This window comes from Nansenia antarctica, assembly GCF_963989245.1.
Source record: "Nansenia antarctica genome assembly, chromosome: 10".
Classification (NCBI taxonomy): Eukaryota; Metazoa; Chordata; class Actinopteri; order Argentiniformes; family Microstomatidae; genus Nansenia; species Nansenia antarctica.
The window spans coordinates 30,799,071-30,822,608 of NC_137680.1; the positions used below are offsets into that span (position 1 = coordinate 30,799,071).

At 43.1% G+C, this 23,538-nt stretch overlaps 1 protein-coding gene across 1 annotated transcript; it reads right to left on the bottom strand.

The window, feature by feature from the left end:
- Positions 1-1,456: 1,456 nt before the first annotated feature.
- col28a1b (collagen, type XXVIII, alpha 1b) lies at positions 1,457-23,538 on the bottom strand (the record flags this gene model as incomplete). The annotated part of the gene is made up of 34 exons (XM_080541176.1): positions 1,457-1,629; positions 1,881-2,124; positions 2,942-3,126; positions 4,175-4,729; positions 4,954-4,990; positions 5,091-5,126; positions 5,240-5,320; positions 5,605-5,673; positions 5,885-5,953; positions 6,071-6,139; positions 6,446-6,514; positions 6,894-6,962; positions 7,458-7,526; positions 7,628-7,696; positions 8,005-8,076; positions 8,484-8,552; positions 9,038-9,109; positions 9,364-9,432; positions 10,005-10,073; positions 10,496-10,564; positions 10,697-10,765; positions 10,919-10,987; positions 11,604-11,672; positions 11,773-11,841; positions 12,617-12,670; positions 19,966-20,010; positions 20,284-20,328; positions 20,620-20,646; positions 20,745-20,789; positions 20,887-20,940; positions 21,210-21,269; positions 21,376-21,396; positions 22,517-23,082; positions 23,427-23,538. The coding sequence occupies 34 exons, from the start codon at positions 23,536-23,538 to the stop codon at positions 1,457-1,459; spliced, it is 3,519 nt and encodes a 1,172-aa protein (XP_080397302.1).

The following is a 23,538-nucleotide window of genomic DNA, read 5'->3' on the forward strand; positions in this document are numbered from 1 at the left end:
ATGAATGTGATTGTCATTAATGTAAATCCAACCATAACTAAATATGTAATTCAAAAATGTATTCATGCTTTGTTTCAAACTAATGTGTATCTAGTAATGCTGTATGCAGCTTTAGGGGTGGTTGCTGCTTTGAACAGGCACTTTTGTAGCCACACAAGGACACCAGTAAAGTGTTATTGATAAGAGCCTTACCCATGAACACACGGGTGTCCGCTTTAGATATGGCACTCAAGTTTGCTTAGAAGAAGCCATCCTTTCAGCTTATTGGTTTGAAGTCGCTTTTAGTAGAAAATCGTTGAAGAAGAAACTGTATTAATTGTTCTCTGAACCACTTACCCCAATCAATTATGTGTAATTACACAATCTTCACCCTGGGTGTCAAACTTGGCATTTCAAGAGAAGAAAACGCCATTGAATGTAATTCTTATGGAAATTAGTCATCTGTCAGCTGTGTCTTTGATGCGCTCGTGACTCTTCAGATCAACCTTGACTTGACACAAGATCTACCGCTTTCTACCACTAGTGTCAGAGGCTTATACAGGGGTGGGGGAGAGGGGGGGACGAGGGGGGGACGCCATGTTAACAGACACCAATACATTGAACAAAGTCTTACAAAATGTTTCAACAAAGAAGATATTGCGAAGTTCAAATGAATATGAAAAACATTATGCCCATTCTCATTTACTTAGATCTTTAATGACATAGTACAGTATTAAAAACAATTACATATTTAGAAGTCATTTTTCATACAGACAGGAGGTTACGTACTGCATAGTAGAGTTAATTACCTAGAAAGGTTAGTGTTCAGACAGGAAGCCCTGTGGGACACGTGACTATTTACTGCTTGACAGTGTTTTAATATTACATGAATATCACATTATGTTAAAGGAGGCACTGTCCCATTCCTCCATAATCTCTCTGTTTAACTCTTTCAGAACCACCGTGTCTTTTCATTCACTGACCGATGCCTCGTAATAAAAACAAGTTAGCTTTGGTTTATGGTACCAAGACATACAGCATACAGAATTCAGCATTTTTTTTTTTACATTTAGATTTCTAATGGGAGCCATAGTAGTAAAAAAAAAGGGGGATTCCACAATTACACCTTTTGGTGGCATCATAGAGGATATTCTGCCAAACTCAATATACGTTTTTATTCCTTCTAGCTTGATGAGTCATGTTTAGGTTTGTAGAGCCCGTGCTTACACCAATCCTATGCTTATACGTCAGTGTAGGGGAGTGGACACGTGGACACTTCGGGAGAAAGGATTGTGAGTGTCGGGCCACAGGATATGTCCGTGATTCAAGCTTATGCATTTGACACCTACTGTTCTGTTCTGTTACTTGCATAGCAATTGACCCACATTTTACCCAATTATTCCTCCTGCTCATAACAATAGCCAAGTAGGCCTGCATTTGTGATTGTTCAACAAGTCAACCAGTAGCTTTGTGTGTGTTAGGCCTTCACGCAGGCTTTTCTGCAGCTTTTCTGCGTCTCAAACTGGTTCCTGTTTCCCAGACAGCCTCCGAACCAGAACTGAGCGCAGGCGTTAGCCGTAGCGTCATAGTACCACTTCACCACGTACTCTCTACAGGGACCGGGGTCCAGAACCACTCCACATCTCTCATCTGGAGACAACAGAGAAATGGAAAAACAGTGAAGAGCCACTTCATGAGCCTTTCTATGCTTAGAGTTCATGCTCATAATGTGTAACGTTATCAGCGTTATGTTTTAGTTATGCTGAGATGTTGATGGTTGGTTTTTTTAACCCATCATTTTAATTCGTCAGGTATTTGAAAGTATGAAAGTAAATGATAATGATAAGCATACAGTGTTATTTGTACATGGTAATAATTCATTGACGTGTGAAGTTGCCTACCTGGTGTAAAAGCGTCCTGGGGGAACATCTGCGGTGGTGGTGGTGGCTGGGGGGTCAGTGGCGTCTTCTCCAGGGGGAGGGGTCTCTGTGTGGGGGCCGAGGGGCCCGTCACCGCCATGCTGTGGGTGGGGTTCTTAGCCTCAGACGGCAGGCGCTTGAAGGGTTCTCTGTCGAACAACGGCACCCTCAGGGTCTCTGCGCTGTCACTGTCGCCTGACTGGGCTCTGTCTCCTGGTGCTCCTGGCTGCACAACACAAGGATAAAGACCGAATGTAATAATAATCATAATACTGTAATCATAATAATCATAATAATCATAATAATACATTAGACTTATATAGCGCTTTTCTAGACACTCAAAGACGCTTTACAAACTGAAAAGATCGAGTAGTAATAATAAAAAGAAACCAAAAAGTAAATGAAAGAAAGTATAGGGGCCTAGTTAAGGTAGTGCTGGGGACACATGGGAAGGGGAGGGGGAGAGGGTTAACTGGTGAAGGCGAGCTTGAAGAGGTGGGTTGTAGAGAATGCACTGTATGTGTGCACTCTGGGGCAAATACCAACCTGAAATATGTTTAGGGGTGATCTTATTTGGCCGTGAAAATCATTCATTAGGAGATTTGGGTCAAAGTTCTACTTACATTCGCTATTCATTAGTTAGTTAAAGGGGTAGTTCACTATTTTACTGACTTTTAGTCAGATGGTTTCTTACATTGAAAGTAGTCTACGGGCCAGGAGAAATTGTAATCCATGGTTTACAATGGGAGTGATCGGCGATTACCTCTAAATAACTTCCATGAGACTTCATTTCAGGTGATTTGAGCTCCTGTTGAATTTTTGTTGTTCTCCCAACACTCTAGTTAGCTGAAGTTAGTGGTGTCTATTTAAACAATTCTGAGCCATGGATTACAGTTTCTGAACTATCCCTTTAATTTAAGAGAATACAGTATGCTATGATTTAAGTTATAACCTATGTTACTGCCTCTACAGTAAATATTCCTCAAATCGGGCCCACAGTTTGATGGCAGACCCACTAGGTAGTGCTCTAGAGTTATTCTCACCACCATTTGTGACCACTTAACGTCTCCAGTAAAGGTGGGTGTGTCCGTATCCGTCCTGTCCGGGGTTTCCTGGACGTTCCCGGAGACTCCAGGGGTTCCAGGGGAGTGTCTGGAGCTGGGGATGGAGCTGAACAAAGCCCCGTCGTTTCTCTCGCAGATGTGTCTCAGCAGCTTGTCCTCCAAGGCTGGGGGAGTCAGCACAGTACAGACAGGACGTCACTGATAGCCATCATACAGCAATCATTTGTTTAAAGTAAACATTTTCTGAGTGGGACTCATATCAGTCCCACTCATATATTTCATTGGACAGATACAGTGAAGACAGACAGGAAAGTAAGGAGAGAGGGCATGGGCCAGATTCGAACCCATGCCGACATGGGCATGTGTGTGCACTGTAGACCACGGTGCTAGACCACTCGACCACCCCAGGCCACAACATTAAGATTGTGACTTCTCATGCTCTTTGTATAGCCAGTGTAAGTCAATGCAATCAGTCAGTCTTACAATGCCGTCTATGTAGCGTATGTACGTACTATTCAAGTGCATTCAACTGAATGCAACACAACACAGTACAGACTACTTGTGTCTTTCTGCATATTTAGATGACAATTTAGATGACGATATTCATCAACATAGATTACTATGTCCATACATGGTGTGTTGGTTTACTACAGGGAGAGTTCATTACAGCATGGACACCATATTGAATTAGATGCAGCATATGTGACAGCAGCTGGCGAAAGTGGGAACAAGTCGGCAACTGACCGACTTGATTCAATGACACACTCAATGACACACTCGCTAGTCAAGCCAAAGATATAGGAATGAATGAATGAATGAATGAATCGTTAAATGACCACACGACCAAGGTCGGTGGAATTTGTTGTCGGTGCAGATGGGAAAAACTCAACACAGCAGTGTCAAATACATCAAACATCCACACATTACACACGACTATCACAATGGACAAAGTACACACATAACCACAAGACAAAATCATAGTCAATATTTACAACTATAAAGTGCAGTACATCTGGCAGGGTTAGTGCAGTGAGTCAGGTGTTGAGAGACCTTATAGCAGAGGGGAAAAAACTGTTTTTGACAACAGTAACTGCCCTCTGGATTCGGTGAGTATTCCACTACTACCAAGTGGGGGTTACTGGTGAAAGCGGGAACAAGTCGGCAACCAATCAAAATGTTTCGACTTTTATCATGAAATGTCCTTTAGCTCACCAGGAAGTGTTCTGAAGTCATCGATCAGGTAGATGTGCTCCTCGTCCGGCTCGGAGGCCATCAGGAGGAGCTCCTTCCTGAACTCCTCGTACAGCGGGTCGCTCTGGTTCACCACCCCCACCACGAACATCTCCGTGTTACTGCCGTGGGCCTCCTTCACGGCCTCCTCCAGCCTCACCGAGTCCCTCTCGTCCGCCTGTCCGTCCGTGATGACGATGGCCACCTTCCTCACGCCCGGCCGCGCCGCCCGGAACACCTGGTTGGCCTGTTGGATGGCGCTGCCGGTGAAGGTGCCCTCGCCCAGGTAGGTCATGGTGCGGACCGCGCTCTTGATCTGGTCGCGCGTGTAGCGCTGGTGGAGGCTGACCACCACCATGTTGATGTGGCTGTAGAGGACCACCCCCACGCGCGTGACCTCCCTGCTCACGGAGGAGCGGTCGATGACGGCGTTCACAAAGTCCTTGACCACCTGGAAGTTGTCGGGCCCCACGCTCTCGGAACTGTCGATGACGAAGACGAGCTCCAGAGGACTCTCACGGCACTTTACCCCACAGCCTGGGACAAGAGGACGACACGTGGTGGATGTGCTGCTGTACTGCGCTAATGTTCATATCAGACCTCGTAGAAGATTACCATAACTGTGCCTACGCAGTATATTTACATTATGATGCACACACAGAATGCCACAGAATAATTCCAGAGGGACTGTCAAACTATGAAACTGTCTCTTCCCCAACTAAGTTACTGTAGGATACAGTAAGATTGAATGAATCACTTACCACATATTGATTTGACTATTTTCATGACTTCCTCTCTCTGTGACAGATGATGAAATGACAGTTATTAGCGAGTCTGTGTATTCTTTGTCAATAATGCTGTTACATATTAGTTGTCCTGATTTGTCCTGTCCACTTACTGTGAGTCCAGCTTCCCCTTTCTGTCCCACTCTACCCTGTAAACCAGGAAGTAGGTTAAGACCAAATATTCACATAAAGGTGTTTGTTTTCTTGTTGTTTTTCGACTAAATATCGATCGTTTATGGATTGGAGGAATCGCTCATAGTACCAGTGTTCCAGCTGCTCCTGTTTCTCCAGTCTCCCCTTTGTCCCCCTTCCTGCCCAGTTCGCCAGAGAAGCCTCGGTCGCCCTGCGAGAACACCCACAGTTGTCTAAAAACTCGGGCAGCGAAATCAGTAGGTCGAGCTCGAGAACATTTCCAGGGAGGTATTCCGTCGACGTTGCTGAAGGAAAACCCAGGCTTATTTTGATATGTCTCGCGTCGTCCTTTAGCAACGTTGATGGAATACCCGCCAGGACTATGACAACTAAAACGCACTTCATGCACAATAACCAATCTAGTGGTTGATGATCGGTATGAGAAACTAATGATAGAGATATTTGGTGTTTTCTGTGCGTTCTGTAGGTCCTTACCTTGTCACCCTGTAGTCCCTGTCCTGGGGGTCCCCTGGGGCCTGGGATGCCCTGGAATCCTGACTCCCCCTACCAATATCAGCATTTTACAGAGCCAGTCAGAACTCAATGAGGCTGGCGAGGCTACACAAAACGTATATCACTGTATGTAGAAATGTTGATATAGCAAACACTATACAGTACGGTACAGTAATACAGTAATATCTACAGTAGTTGAAGTCTTTAACATGGCTCTGTAAGCAACGTAAGACTGAGCAATAATGGGACACATAGTTAGCACCTTTTGTCCTTGAATGCCCTCCCCAGACATTCCTTGAGGACCAGGGGCTCCGATCTGACCTGCTGATCCCTGCAGAGACGACAGTATCATTACTTCATGGTCATCAATGATTTCATAGCAGACAAATGATGCCTCAAATGATGGCTAACTTAATGGCAGTGTTAAGTCTAATATATCATTTATGACCTTGGGGCCGATCCGGCCAATTCCCGGTCCTCCGGCTGGCCCAGTCGGGCCTGGAGGTCCTCGGTCCCCCTGAACATAAGAATGCTCCTATTAAATGAATGCTACTGTCTTCACTCACCGAGCACTTCACTAGGATCGCTGTACTAATACTGGGTAGAGCCTCCCCACACCACTACACCACCCGAATGAACAAGAAGTTGTACAGGTGTTCCTGATCAAGTGCTCGGTGACTGTAGATCTCAACAGAACACACAGTTATCCGTATGAGTATGCACGAAAAACAACTGCACAACAAAAATGGAGACCTATCATAATTAGATTTAAATAGCATTTGTGTCCATGTTAAGGTGAGGATGAATGCATCGTTCCACCTACTTTAGGACCTTGTAAACCTGTTCCTTCGGGTCCAGCCTCTCCAGTCACCCCCGGTGTCCCTGCCGGTCCCTAGCAGGCATGAGAGAACATCCATTCACAGATGAATAGTTTAGCACACATGAATGAATACATTATCATTGACGATAACCAGTACTCAAAGTTGTGAAAGAAAATCAGGGGGGGATGGTGGATTTTATCATTATGGGGACAATTTTATCATCCCCACAGCGTCAGTGACTTCAGTGTCAGTGACTTGGTAAAAATGTCATTGCGTGTGTGCGTGCCCCCCCCTCACCCACAGTATTTTACTCAATATGTGCAAAACTAAATGTTGAAATAGCAGTAATACCATGTTCATTGATAAAATGACATAAGGGATGGAAATGGGGGAGGCATCCCCCCTCAACTCGAGTGCTGACGATTAGGACAGCAGAATTAGGATACTCACTGGAGGGCCCGGATGACCTTCCCCTTTCCGCCCAGGCGGTCCGGTGGGTCCATGCAGTCCTCTGTCACCCTAACGAGAGCCACACAGGTGTTCAGTGCATGAGTGGGAAACACTGGCTAATATTTTATTATTGAATTTCACATAGAGACATGTACACAACAGGACATAACAACAACAACTAGTGTCCCAGGTAATAGAAGAAAACTAGTTTTGCACTTCCTTATATGCAGTAAATTGTCCATGAACAATAACATGTTTAAAAAAACAACAAAAAACTAACAAACAAAAAACAAAAACACACCAAAAAATTCAAATAAAGAAAATAAACAAAAATGGGGGGGGGGGGGGGATGCATGTCACACATCAGAAATAAACAGAAAAGAAAATGACACAACAAATGCCATAGATACCCTAATATATGGGGGGATCACCCCAATCTGAGACAACATCCAAGTCTTACAGTCCTAGACACAGCGGCAGCACAAACACCAACACAGCAAATATTATACATTGTGACACTTTTAGAAAACATTTATGGATTAGAACCACAAGGAAGGGTCTTACCTTGGGTCCAGCTATCCCTATTCCATCTTCACCAATAGGTCCAGCAAGGCCGACAGGACCCGGATCTCCCTGTCCCAAACAGAACCGCCATGACCATTTACCACTTTCAAATAACATACTTCAACTCTGATAACCGTGTTCTTTCTTAACATACAGTAGTAGGGGCTTACCTTGGTACCAGGTATACCCCGCCCCGGTGGTCCACTTATACCTGCTGGTCCAGCATTTCCTGGTTCTCCCTGAAACAGGAAACACTCTTCAACACAAACTTTCCATCCGTGATTTGGGTCAGAATAATATTGAGCTGTTGTGTGTGTGTGTGTGTGTGTGTGTGTGTGTGTGTGTGTGTATGTGTGTGTGTGGCGAACCCCGGAGTAGAGCATTTTGTCCCAAGCGTGACTCAAACCCCGATCTCCCGCTTCCCAGCCGGCTGTGCTAACTTGTTTGGTGTTGCGGTTAGTGTGGCCGGTCGGGAAGAGGGAGATCAGGGTTCAGGACCCGCTTGGTGTGAGTTGCTCTACCCCGGTGTTCACCACAGTGTGCTTACCTTGGCCCCCATTGGCCCCACAGGTCCTACAGCCCCTGGCTGACCTCTGGAACCTCTGTCCCCCCGGTCCCCCTGGGAAGATGACACCGCTTATTTCAGACACCCTGACATGTCACCATGACAACATCTACTGTACTTTTCAGTAAATGGCTAATATAGTGAAGCCAGATTAGTGTGTCGTGTTGGAATCCTGCCTGGAACACCACCACTAGTGTGCCATTGAGTAAGGCACTTAGCCATAAATTACTCCAGGGAGAATGTCCTTTTGATGTCTCTAATTGTAAGTTGCTTCGATTTAAAAGTGTCTGCTGAGTGGTCAAATTCTCCAAATACGATTCGATTTAAAAGTGTCTGTTGAGTGGTCAAATTCTCCAAATACTGCAGCTGTCTGGGACAAGATTAGTGAGTAATTAGTGAACATCTTTGGTATTAGACCAATTAACATATCAAATGTTCTGTCCTGACAGTTGAATCTGTACCTTTTCTCCGGGGACTCCTTTTCCGAGTGCACCATCAGGTCCCCTAGGCCCTGGTAAGCCTATGTCACCCTGATATCATTTGAAATTAAAATTGTCAGCATTTTCACAGACAGGCATAATTATATGTGGTTCTTTACCGTCAACAAGGACAGACACAAATACATGCATCATTTGATTCTGTTTATCTGGGCACTGTTACTAACAGCTAAGCTCCTGAATTACTTGATTTATATGACTTTGAGGGCATGACATTTAAAACGTGCTACGTTAGGGTCAATTGACTTCCATCGGTCAGATCACAGTTAGTGACAGTGCCCAGATAATCAGAACCAAAGTGTGGATTGAAGTCTGTCCATGTCCATAGACTACTTTCAGGGTAAGGAACCAAAATTATATATAAACACACATCACACACATAATAATTAAGATCAACTATCAACTAATAACATTATTATTTCTAATTCTGAGAGTGATCTCCAGATACAATGCTGTTCACAATAAATGTCAGTTGACAGACTGTTATACATGATAGTACCACTGTTTAATATTCCCACCTTCAGTCCCGAGACTCCATCTTCTCCAGAGAGGCCTGGAATACCAGACAACCCCTCAGATCCTGGGTCTCCCTGCAGGGTTAGGGTGTTAATGAATCACCCATGTAAGTAGCCTTGAGGAACCGATGGTTCTCCAGCCTAATGGCCCATAAGAGCAGGAGCCTATCTCCTGTTTCAGTATTCAGTGGTGTGAGGCGGCTTGATGTACAAGTACATCCCCTGGACATGACGCTGGTATGTCACAGAATCATTCATCGATGTGTAATAATGAGTCAGAATATTGGTACAACATGTTGAAATACAGTATACTGAAGTATCAGACTTACCTTAGGTCCTGGCTCACCGACACCTCTTTCCCCGGAGGCTCCGGACTCACCTGGGAACCCTTGACTTCCCTGCAGAAGAAAAGGGACTTCCTCTGACATCACATTTACCACTGGGGTCAAGGCCCTGAACACAGAAAAGGCCTAAGTTCTGGGCCCAGGACAGTCCGGACGGATTGTATGGCAGCTAGTGCTGAGGCACAAACATGTACATTTTCAAGCCTGCAAACTGTGACACTTTAAAATAATGTGAAAAAATACTTTCTTGTGAAATATGACAACCCTAGTTGACTATCTGTGCAGTATAGTACAGTGAATTGTGTACATAGCCTCTATTGATGTAAACCAGCTCCTTACCTTCTTGTGATTTTATGCATCTATGCTTTTTCTAAAATGTGTTTCTTTTTCCTTTCCTAAACACCAGGGGAGCCTCCCCTCCTAAATTTCGTTGTTTGGTACCTGTACTGTAGCAATGACAAATAAAGTCTATCTATCTATCTATCTATCTATCTATCTATCTATCTATCTATCTATCTATCTATCTGATATACACTGTGCATATCACTTTCAGGGCTATCATCTTCATCGGTGCTCAGACAGAATGTAGAAAATACACCCCGTTGATAATCTGACCTCAGACTTACCTTTGGACCGATCAGCCCCAGACCTGGAGCCCCTCTGGAGCCTGGGGGCCCGAGTGGCCCTTGATTCCCCTGAGGAGAAAGAATTATGATTATTATTAAAAACAATATATATATATATAAAAATATAGATATTTTTAGGGAATTTCTGCTTTTATTGGGATAGAGACGGTAGAGATTGACAGGAAGGATGGGTGAGAGAGGAAGGATGACATAGAAGATATGTGGAGGGTCGGAATCGAACCAGGAACCTTGCGATGATATGGGATGCGCATTAGTGTGCTTCACCACTAAGCGCCCCCCCAGAAGAACATTTTTACACTATCAGTCAATTTCATGATCTACAAATTCAATATTTGATTTGATTTATTAGGATCCCCATTATCTCTTAACTCTTCCTGGGGTCCGCACAATATGAGCGATGAACGTGAGAACATTAGGAACGCCAAAACAATCAGACTTATTCGCGGGGATCAAGTCGGATCACAATGTACCTTCTCTCCTTGAATGCCCGCCCCGGCAACACCTACTGGCCCCTGTAATCCTGGCTGTCCATGATCTCCCTGAGAGAAAGAGTAAGACCTCCCCATCAGTCGACGTAATACCACAGCAGTATGGCATCATTCAGTAGAATACAATCTTGGTCAGGACGCCACACACCCCATGTCTTTCACACTTCACCAACACTACATTACCTTGTCACCTTTGACCCCAACACCTACAAGGCCACGCCCACCCCTGGGGCCGTCAAATCCTCGGTCACCCTGAAACAGACCCACAGAACATGAATCCACATTGGGGCTGCAGATATTTCTGCGAAACAGCTCAGACCTCATTGTAATTGAGGTGTGTCCGATAGAAAGCATACAGTAGGTCATAGATTCAGGTCAGTGATTGGACGGTCAACAGGTGCCTACCTTTTGTCCTGGAAGCCCCTCTCCAGGTGCTCCCAGGCTTCCCTGTGCTCCTGCAGGTCCTATGGGGCCCTGGAAGAAACAGTATTATAATAATCGTCAATATATTTTGTAGTCAATCACTGCTTGATAGAGGGCAGTGTGACCTAACCAATGCAAAACCTCTCAATGGGGATCTAGAACCAATATGTTTACCACCTCAAATTAATTAATTTATGCCCAGCCAAATCCATGTTTAGAGGAAGCTAGCTAACATTACATTGATCATACTTGTAAGACTTTAACATAAAAAAAAAATGCCGATCGAGAGAGGACGCTGGCGTTGCTTGTTTTCGCCGCTTCTCCGCCCGAAATCTAGATATACTTGCAGTATACAGAGTAGATTGACCTACAAAGTAACTTAGATTTAGATTTAGTCATCTAAAAATTAATTCGATTATACTTTCTTTTATTTATTTTTTTGTTTATTTTTATTTTACTACTCGATCTTTTCAGTTTGTAAAGTGTCTTTGAGTGTCTCGAAAAGCGCTATATAAGTCTAATGTATATTATATATATAAATACAAATAACATACAGTAGTAGGTTATACGCTATACAAATAAAGTTATTATTATTATTATGATTATGATTATTAATGTATTACAATGTTTCAGGATGAGGACACTTTGTGTTGACGCTTCAACTTACTGGCTGGCCTGGCTCTCCTATTCCCATGGGTCCGGTGGGTCCTGGCCTTCCCTGGATCCCCTTGTCCCCCTAAAATAACCATACATTTCTAATCAGTGTTATGTTCTTAACATACACATGTATATGAAGAGCATGATACCTGGAAGGAGAATGGGTTATTAAGCAGCACCTTTGCACCTGGGAATCCGATGCCAATGTCACCTCTTGGTCCAGAAGCACCTTCAACCCCTCTATCTCCCTGTGAAAGAGTTAGGGTTAGGGTTAGGGTTAGATATTAATCTGTGGGTTTAATGTGAAACATTTAACAAGAGTATGATACAGTTCAAACACATTGTACATTGCATTGCGGTCACCCATAGAGGTCGAAATATGAGGGAGACCTGGTAATTTGTATATTGAAAAACTATAACAGAATTGTGTGGGGGAGACCTGGTATTATTTTATGAGGGAGACCTGGTAATATGCATATTGAAAAACTATAACAGAATCAATATATCAGATTTTTAAATTTTTTACAAAGCTACTTGTGATCATATTTCACCCATGCTTATTGTGAGCAAATACACTACTATACATCTGTCTCGGTGCTTTCCACAGTGCTTTCCACTCACTCTGTTTCAGAGATCCTATAAGAACAGAGCTGTGGAAATGTCAATAATTTGAAAAAATGCAAACAAAGGATCCAAATGACCAATAAATCTGTTTAGTGTGTGGCATTTAACAAGAACAGAGCAGCTTGTTCCGTGTTATATTTTCAGCAGCTGCTGATGGCTAATGCTATAAATCAGTCTTCAATTCAAGGCCCTCCTTGTTTGAGGCCTAGGGCTGGTGCTGAGATATGAGAGATCAGCATCTAAATGGACTCTGACACGTTTTAAAGGTCGTTTCCCCAGGCAAACCTTCTGGCAAACCAACACAGCCTGACAACAGAGACGTTGTGTGTAAATGTGTTTCCATATAGGAAAGTGTCATGGCGCGGATGCATTTTATTGGCTGAGACAGAGCATGCCTACTTTGGGTCCGGCTTGGCCCTCCAGTCCCTGGTCCCCGGCAGGCCCGGTAACTCCCTGTGGAAGAAATGGAAAAGTTAGAAAAAGTCCAGAGATTCTAATATCGTTATCAGTATGTGGAATCTCACTATTCGATTCTGGGTTTTGAGATGACAGTATGTTTGTACTACTTCATTGATACCTTGAGTCAAATCATTCATAATGTTTGTAGTTACAATCCAGCATCAAGGCGGTGACAGGTTCTCCTTGTCTAAATGGTTTAAGAGTAGCGTCTCCAGTACAATCACCTTTTCACACTATATGCACTGGAACATGGTTTGCACTTTGCATAATAAAGGTGGACAGTCATGGAAATGGAAACTGAACGGAAAACTTAACTGAATGTTTCATTTCTTAAATCATATTTAAATCGTTATAGAAATTGCATATTTTACTTAACTGTCGAATTTAACTGAGACAACCCGTCTGGACTGAGCTAGACAGATGGAGAAGGACTCACAACGGATTCTCAGACCCTGGTCCCAAAACAACAAGGCCACTGACACCCTGCCAATGCTACTGAGGAGGAAGAGCTACGCTGGGCGACCATGACCCAGCACTAATCCTAGGACACAAAGTCTGCTCCTGTAAAAGAATAATATCCTGCAAGCCTGGATTCACAGCCTCAGATACTCACATTATCTTCGGGATTAAGCGTAATCCCAAATTCACATTCCATATGTGCATGAGTGGGAAAACAACTACCTCCACTTCCATTTTCCATGTTTGAGAGTGGAAGGGATGTCTGACTGAAGGCCACTGCTACTATGTCTCTGTGTTATCTACTTTTGCACATAGTATGTAAAGCATAAACACAAGTACTGTACACATGCAATATACAGCCATGCACCCACATACAATAATAATATATGCCATTCAGCAGCTGACACTTTTATCCAAAGTGACTTACAGTACATTGCAGTGAGTGCATACATTATTCAGTATATAGTCCCAGCGGGAATCGAACCCACAGCCTAAGCATTGCCAGTGCCATGCTCTATCAACTGAGCCACAGAAGACCATACAGAGGACCATGCATGTACAGTACAATACACACACAAAGATGCACAAAGATGCAGAGGTGTTCTTAGATGTCTATGAACACATACAGTATGCCAATACTGTAAGTAAACACTTAAAATTACACTTGAAATACTGATACTCTACGCTACATTATATTAACATGCGCAGATACAGTACTTGACTAAAGCTTATCCAATACATTTTCAGCTGCAATCCTTAAATGTGTTCCAATTCCACCTATGGTGTTCATTGTATTTGTCATTATAAGCTATTCCAGAGAAGGCTGATGGAGGTAGGAATGCATGGAATGGAATGAGGAATGGTATCAAGCGCACATGTTTATCTTTTTTGTAATTAACAATTTTTATTGATTTTTACATTTTAGCAAATACACATCTCAACATGACAACAACAGAAAAAAACGTATAAAACAAAAATAATCCCACCCCACAATAAGCGCTGCAAAATATAAAAGTTAAATTGAAAGAGAAAGAAACTAAACAAAAATTAAAAGTGTACAGGAATACGACAGGGAACAAAAAACCACACACAGATAAAGCAATCAGTCATCGCCCTCCAAGGACAGACAAGAAGGTCACAGTTTCTCTAGAAAAGTATGTAAAGGTTTGGACGATCGCAGCAATACACTTTTTAGCCAGAAATAAAATAATAGTTAACAAAGATGTAGTGTCAGTATCAAAAAGACTGTCCTGAGTGTGGTTTAACAAGTAAAAAGAAGAAGACAGTGTAAACCGTTTACCCGTAACCTCCTCGATCACAGAACGGATCTCGTTTTTTCTTAAGAGACTCTATATATAATGCGAATTTGGAGATATGTTAAAAGCTACCCAGTTCCTTCGGCTTAGTGAGTTTAGAGAAACTAACCCTCTGATGTTTGTTGTTCCAAATATAGCGAGAAATAGATGACTTTAGTGACTTAAAGAATGTTTAAAGCAAGGGAGGCTTTGAAATAAATAATTTAATCGGGGAAGAATGTTCATCCTTATAGTGTTGATTCTCCCAAGGAAGGAGGTTGGTAAAGAAGTCCACCTCTTCAAATTGTTTTTTATTTGTTGGATTAAAGGGGAATAATTGGTCTCGAATTAATCATTGAAGTCGGGAGTGATAAAGATACCTAAATATCTGAAACCCCTCTCCGACACCTAAAAGGGGAGTTGTGTGGGCATACGTTGGGGCACATTGAAGGGCAGAGCGACAGATTTTCCTAGATTTCTTTTGTAACCTGATAGAACACTAAACAAGATTATAGAGTTCAGAACTGCTGGAATAGATTTTTCTGGAAGATAAATAAGCACATGATCCGTGAACATTTCCTCACCCACAGTGATCCCGCTTATGTTGGGATCAGTTCTGGTGGCCTCGGCCAGGGGCTCAATGAGCCCTTTTCTGCAACCTCTGCGCACCGAGAAACCCTCAGAAATCAGGCCGTTTGTATTAACAGTGGTTATGGGATCAGAATTAATAATTTTGATCATATTAATAAACTTTGAGCCTAAACCAAATGTTTATAATACAGAGAACAGAAAGGACCACTCAACTCGGTCAAAGGCCTTTTTGTTATCCAAAGAAGTGTTAAGATAGTGTGCAATATTACACAATGTGTAACGTGACGAATCCTGCCTGGTCCGGGTTTATAATTTTGGGAAGCACATTTTCAAGTCTACGGGCCAGTACTTTGGCAACTATTTTGTAATCCACATTGAGTAAACTGATAGGTCTATGCAAAGAACAGTCCAAGGGATCTTTGTCTTTTATTTAGACTAGAGCAATCCTCCTCCATCATAGTAGGTAAAGAGATATTATTTAAATAAGAAGCAATGTTGGCGTCTGTCTTTTCTGAACTGTAGAGGGATTTTTTAAAATCTCTGAACGTACTATTGATAGTCAGTGAATCACATGAGACATTGCCGCACAGTGTTCTTATCATATTAATTGAGCGATCATTGTTTTGATTCTTCAGAGGATGGGCAAGCAGGCAACTAGATTTATTACCGAATTCATAGTACTTTTGTTTAGTAAAAAGTTATAACTTATGAATGTGACAAGTGTGATCCATGTTGAGTTTATTTCTAGTGTTCACTAACGTTTTTAAATTTGCAGCTGTAGATGTTTGTTTGTGTATTTGTTCTAACCTAATAACTTCTTTCTCAAGGCTTTTCCAATTGCTTTGCAAGCTGGCTTTAGCCACGTCCCAGATCATAGCAGAAGACACTGGAGAATTTTCATTATCAAGCCAAAATTCAAATAAATTGTTCTGGACAAAGGTGCAAAAAGGGTTCCTGTTCAAAATGTGTTGAATCTCCAGGAGGAGTAAAATAGGAGCTATGAAGTTGGAACGCAAGTGAGTAACAAGGGTTAAGTGGAGAAATATTGTTTAGAATGTAAAAGAAGGCATAGAAAAAGGAGCCTAAGTTCCAGTCGTTCAATATGGTAAAAATAAAAATAAATAAATACAGAAACCCCAAATTGCAGCGCTTATCCTCCCCCATCCTGTCCCCAAATAACAGTATAAAAGTACCCCAAATGAAGTCACCAAGCATACTAAGCATAAGCATCCTAACTTAAAGCTTAGTATCCAGACTCCAGGCTAAGGGCTAAAGACCACCACTATGAGCTGTCCAGCTAAAGACCACCACTATGAGCCACCCCAAAATAATAATTCCTGGGTTACATTTTAACCTAAACTGAAACACACTTTGCACCAATCGCCTCATACGTAAGTAGGAGATAGCCTACCCACAAAAATGCAACAAAAATAGGTGAACTATTTAAAACAGAGTGAAATATAGCCTACTATAATCATAACAGAGGATAAAGTGGAAAGGCACTGTGGCGACGTATTGAATATACTACAGTAGTATCCAAGACAGTAGCATGGTAAGACAGGTAATAAAAGAAAGAAAGAAAGATACCTCGATTTCAGGGGTAAACTCAGCCCTGTTCAGTCTTCAAATCAAAAACAGCAAATAGTGTTCAGTGGGGGCTCAGTGTGGGTCAAGTCCATCTCCCTCCATAGTGATAAGAAAAAGTGACCTCATTTAAGAGTTTTCAAAAATGCAGTCGCAGACTTGGGAGTGTCAAAAAAGCGAATTCGGCCCACGTGAAGACACCGAAGGCGGGCCGGGTAAGCCAGTCTGCAGTCCATGTTGAGGCGAGCCATCTCTTTCCCCACGGCGTTGAATTCTCGGCGCCGTTGCAGGAGCTCCGCAGACAGGTCAGGGTAGAACCGTAGATGAGAGCCATCATGGAGTATATTGCGCTTCTTCAGAGCTGCTCTGAGCACAGCCTCTCTCTGGGAGTATCGTAGAAACCGCACTAAAACGCTCCTCGGGGGCTTATTCGGCGCGGGAACGGGAGCCAGGGCTCGATGGGCACATTCAATCTCCAGCGAGGGGAAATCAGCGGGTAGACCGACCAACGTCGGTAGTATTGTCTGGAGAAAATCCGCGAGAGAAGTGCCACCCTCGATCTTCTCTGGAAGATTGACAATCTTCAGATTTTTACGCCGGCCGCGGTTTTCCAAGTCGTCAACTTTCAGCTGCAACAGTTCCACTGTTTTCTCCATGGCGGTTAGATTAGCGCTGTAAGCACCGTAGCCATCCTCTGTAGCAGAGACCCTGCCCTCAGCCTCCTCCATGCGCCTCTCCAGGTCGGACGCTCGGTTAGAGAGAGTAGAGAGAGAGCTCTCGACCGAGGAGACAGACATCATTATTTCACTCAGGGCTCCGTCAATAACATCCATGCGAGCTCTGACTGATTTATCCATGCCATTCACATGGGAGGCCACAGACTTTATTTCAGCTAAAATCTGTTCCATAGTTGCTAGGTTGGTTAGCTCTGAGGTGCTAATTTCGTCTTGCTGGTCCTCGTTGTCATCACATGTGACCACTTGTTGAATCGTCATTTTCTGGCAGGTGAGGGGGCCGGTTGACGAAGAAAATGAGAAAGTCTTTGTTACGCTGTTTTTTAGGCATCTCTACCACAAAGTCTGACTTGTAATTTCAAGATCATTTGGAGAGAATTATGAAATTATTTAGAGCCTGGATTGGCGCGAAATCTCAAGCGACCATCATGACCTAATAATTTTAATTTTAAATTTCCTCTAGAGAGATTGCAAGCACACATGTTTGATACCATTCCCTATTCCCCATTCCCTATTACATTCCATGCATTACAATGAGTCTGTCCTCTGATTTCTACCTCCACTAGCCTCCCCAGTACTGATCTCACACCTAAAACAACAGAGGGACTCTTTTTACAGACCTTTAATGGGAGCAACCCAATGGCGTTACAATACAGTAAGTTATGCTTATCCACAGTTGAAGTAAACAGTCAATAAGATATGCTGCAGTGAAGGAAAATGTGATGCTGAACATGATGTTGGAGGAATGCAAATCAAAAGTACTTTGCATGATGTCGCTTCTATTTCAGTGTACAACGGGCTCCTCAAAGCAATGTTTAACCGAGCACCATCGACAACTGAATTTATACAGGGCACTATGTTGTCGCTACAGCTTCATTACAAAGGACTCTTGTATGTTCCTCAAGGTAATTATGGAAAACAGCAACACCTGTTTTGCATTCTACCCTAAAAGACTGATAGCTTCACACAACTTCCCACAGAAGTCAGATTCAGTACGATTAGTGATCCTATCATCATCATACGATCATATAGAAGCCGGAAGCTCAACGGGTGACAAAGACACAGGGAGCCTAAAGCAGGCAGGAGAGACACCAGTCTGCAATCATCAGAGATGGACTGGTTTGCTTGTATGATCCTCCTATGCTCAGGAGTCTGGCCTCTCTGCTCATGTCTCGCCCCTGAGTATCACTTTGAGCATGAGGAGAAGACCTGGCCTGAAGCCCAGAGATACTGCAGAGAAAACTACGCTGACCTTGCTACCATTGAGACAGAGCAAGACATGGACAGGCTGACTCAAACTGTAGACGATAACACAATAACAGTTTGGATAGGACTTTATTATAGCTGGCAGTGGTCTCTGGCTGATAAAAGTGTTAATAGGGAGGGTGAGACTGAATATAGAAACTGGGATAGTGGACAACCCAACAACGGAATACACGATGGTGAGTATGAGAATTGCACATTCATAAGAAGCGGAAAGTGGCATGATGCACGAGGCTCCAGAGAAAGAAACTTCATTTGCTACAATGCGTCAAGTGAAAGTTACATCCCAGTGAGGGAGAAGAAGTCTTGGAAGGCAGCTCAGAGTTACTGCAGAGAGAATCACACGGACCTGGCCAGTGTGAGGAACGAGGATGAGAACGAGAAAATGAAAGATCTTTTGGGAAGTGAAAGTGCCTGGATTGGCCTGTACAGAGGCTGGAGGTGGTCAGATCAGACAAACCTCTCATTCACAAAATGGCACAGAGACAGATCAGACAATTCTGGTGGGAAAGAGAACTGTGGTTTGATCACGTCCAATAACGAAAGAACATGGGATGAGAGTAAATGCAGTGAAAGACACAGTTTCCTTTGTTACGATGACAAGCTGATCCTGGTCGATGAGCAGAAGACGTGGAGTGAGGCTTTGAATTACTGCAGGGAGAAGCATGAGGACTTAGTGTCTGTTAACTCCAGGAGGCTCCAGCACTGGGTCGCTCAGAGGGCCAAGAAGGCCTCCACTCCCTTTGTGTGGCTGGGGCTTCGCTACACCTGCACCTACACCTTCTGGTACTGGGTGAGCGGAGACCCCGTCTGTTGCCTCAACTGGGCCCCTGGCAACGGAACTGGGACACGTGGGCTGAGAGGCGCCATGGAGAAAGGTGGAGACCAACAGTGGGTTGGCCGGTCGGAGACAGAGAAACTCAACTTCATCTGCAGCACTGATGAAGATGACCATGACCATGAAGATGATGATCATGATTAGAGCTGGAGCCTATTGTGAGTAATGTGTATTTTGACCTCAGGTCCCAATAGCATCAACATATTAATTCTGTTTTCAGAGGGTATCTTTGTAGTACTGCGCTTGTTCTCAAATATTATATTTTCTGATTAACATTTCAATATACAGTGAATGATGTTGGTTGTTGGTGGTGTTTATTGACATTAAAGGGATTAAAGGAGGAGGGTAGTATTTCCTTGAAGTGTACTGTATTCTCGTATACTATTATAAATGTCAATGCATGAATTCTCTTGAAAACATTAGAAAACATTGTGTTGTGTTGAAACATTTGTTTTAAACAGTCGTGACATAAATTGTATGTTTTAAAAATGGATGAATAAAGTAAATCAATCAAATCAAAGTTACCTGCTCGCCTCTGGATCCTCGTAGTCCTGGGGGTCCCGCAGGGCCCTGTAACATGACACCATGATTGAGTTTGTCCACATAGCGCTGTATTGACTGACCCATATTAACTGTCATGGTATAATGTTGCTGAGCCAACTTGTCTTTGAGGTGCAAAGTGGAAATAAGTCTCAGACGTTATTGTGTAATATTCTCAATGAATTCAATGAATTACATGTACTGTACTGTATATGTTTGTGTAATAAGTGTGCTTTGTTTTAAAATGTTAAAATAAAATAAAATAAAAAACGTCACCACTGAGCTGGTCAACACTGAACTTACTTCATCTCCTTTGTCTCCTGTAGTGCCGCAGTCGCCTCTCTCCCCCTGAGATAAAGCACAAGTTCAACCAAAACATTTAATTGAAAACATGCTAAGTTACTTCGTGTTTGGTTAGTAGGGGTGTTAAAAAACACTTTGTCTCTTGAGGTGAGACGAGTGGTTGGGATACTGGTTAGTGGTCAGAATAGTGTTGAAATGGCCTCTTAAGGTTTGACTGAACAAACCAACTAGGCAATAGACAACATATTGTGTTCATTGTCACTGCATGTATTCAAATGCAAAATTGTTATATTTTAAAAACATGTGAAATACTGTAATATACTGTAAATGTCCCACCTTATCACCTTTAAAACCTGGTCTGCCCTATAAGGGAAGACAAATATCAGGATCAGTAAACCATGAAATTCTGGAAACAAAATGGTCGATAAAATAGTTGCACCAAAACGAACAACACAGTTTACCTCAAGACCTTCACTTCCAGAGCGGCCACTACTTCCACTTTCTCCCTGGTAGAGTTCAGACATTATTATACATTATAAGATTGTGGTAAATCAATGAGATCATTATGATGGAACAATTAAGTAATCTTCTTTTAACACTTACCCTTTGACCCTTTCCACCAGGTGATCCCTCATATCCTGAGTCCCCCTTTTTACCCTGGATGAAACATAGTTATAGTGTTGTTCTTATAGGCTCCAGTTTGAATGTACTATCAGAACATGTGTTGCACATAGACATTAACTGATGTATCATAATATATATATATATACAATTTGTCTTGCTGAGTGCTGAGTGAATACGAGTGTATTCTATGTGTTTTATCAAGTGTTTGTATGTCTTTATGAGGTGTCTTTATATACGTATATATGAAAGATACTATGTGTGATACTATTGTACTGCACATGACATTTTGATGAAACACTCACTGGGGTTCCCTGAGGGCCTCTATCTCCTCTCTCACACGCACATACTTTGGGCTGTGGACACTGATACAGTAAAAAAAGAAAAGCAAAAGTTATTTACATTGTCTAGTGTCATCATCATTGTTAATCTATTATGCATTTCATGTCATCATTATTGTGCAGTACTTACCCCTTCAAGCGCAATGGTAGCCTAGGTGGAAAACAATACAAGACAATTTGTGAGTATTTGAACTTAATTTCTCTATTTCAGCAATTCAAATGCCACAATTGAATGAGTCTTACTACCTGGGCAGGCCTACATTGGCAATGGTATAACCAGTAAAGTCACTGAAACAGAACCTTAACATTGATGAACCCCTTTCAGTCAATGTATTATGGCTAAATGGTAAATGGACTGACTTATATAGCGCCTTATTCCAAAGTGCTTTACAATGGTCTCTCATTCACCCATTCACACACACATTCACAGCAAGCTACCATGCAAGGCGCTGGCCTGCTCACTGGGAGCAATTTGGGGTTCAGTGTCTTGCCCAAGGACATATGGCCACCCAGGGTTCAAACCGCCGATCTGCCGACCTTGCGATCATTAGACGCCGGCTCTACCCCCTACGCCACAGCCGCCCAAATACTAATAAATCAGTTCTTTAATAGGTCCCCTGTAAATGATGAATACGAATGAGAAACATTATGCAGTTTTGGAGAACAGTACAACCACTGCTACTGTCTGTCAGCAGACAGGTCCTGACCTCTTGTCGACTCCAGACATTTCTGTGTGTTTATGGAAAATGCATATCAGGGGAAGAATTCGCCACAGGGACACAATTCTGCCATTGAGGTTTGAACCCTCTCTCAGGACAGAGTAGACTGGGACATGACAGACACAACCAGTATGGAGGAGATGGAGCTGTTCAAGGTTCAAGGTTCAAGGTTCAAGGTTTCTTTATTGTTGGATAGTAATGGTCGGTCACAATTCTGTTTGGATCTGGATGGACTCTATGGATGGACTCAAACTCTATTCTAACCATGTTTAATATCCCTAAACCTTAGGAACCACGGTGTAATCAGTGAAAGACGTGTGAAGGTAAACTATTTGGGTTGCTTTCACTTGGTCTCCTCACTACCAAGTATGGGTATGACTGAGAAGATTGAGGACTCTCAAATGATCAGTTAGATTGAAAAACCTCACTCAAATGTCTCTTATAAGAGAGTATCACACAAAGAGGTATTGATTTTAACCAATAATCTCGAGTTAAAGTGTAAGATGATTCCCCCCCCCCCCCCCCCCCGCGCGCCCGCCCCCGACCACTCACCATCTCTTTTAGCAGCTTCTCCTCTAGGTAGGGGTCAGTGAGGCTGTGGACGAACTGCTGGGGCGGCCCACTGGCGATGGCCCGCAGCTTGGCACTGTTCTGGCTCTGTCGTGCCAGGTTGGATAACCCCACGGCAAAGAGCCTGATACCACGGCCCTTAGCATCCGCTGCCGCGCCAACGACATCAGGGTTCCGAGGATGGTCGGCCCCGTCAGTCATGAGCACCGCTATTCTAACGGAATCCTCCACGGTCTCCTGGGTGAACAGCTGGGTGGCGTTGGTGATAGCGTAGGTGGAGTAGGTGCCATGGCCGATGTAGGTCATCGAGGTGACTTTACCGTGAAACACGTCCAGGTCCTGCCAGGTGATGAAGCTGTGCTCTATGGACACAGAGCTGCTGTACTGCAGAGCAGCCATCCGCATCTTCAGGGTCCAGCCAGACACCTGAAGCATGGCGAGGCGGGTGCTGAAATGCAGAACAAAGGACTTCTGCTTTTCAAAAAGGAAGGCTTTGGCGCTCTCCGAGCTGTCCAGGATGAAGGCCACCTCCATGGAGCAAGACAGATCTGTGAGAGAAATACAGTACATGTGTTTAGAGACATAATCATAGAGGAAACATAGACATGTTGTCAAAAGTGTATTTTATACTACTACATTTATGAAAAATGTAGTCTTCTGTGAAAGGCAAATGTAGGTTTTTCCAATTCTGAGGTGATACATAATGTCACATTTTGTTGTTACAATGAACCAGAGCATAGAAGACCTGCTTTGTCATTGAGTATGTCAAATAAAACGGTCACTAGCAGTCGTTTAAAAGCTGCACAATGAAAAGTAAATGTGGTTACATCAGCTTTGAACTTGTTGTGATAGTGCCCTGGTGCAGTGTAACTTTTACCTGATTGCCTGACACCATTGCTTGCATCTCTAAGGAGGCTGTTCTTGTGTCCTTTTCTTCTTCTCTGGCCTCCAGTCTCATGTAGAAGAGTTAACAGTAAAAAGAACAATACCACTCCTTTCCCCAT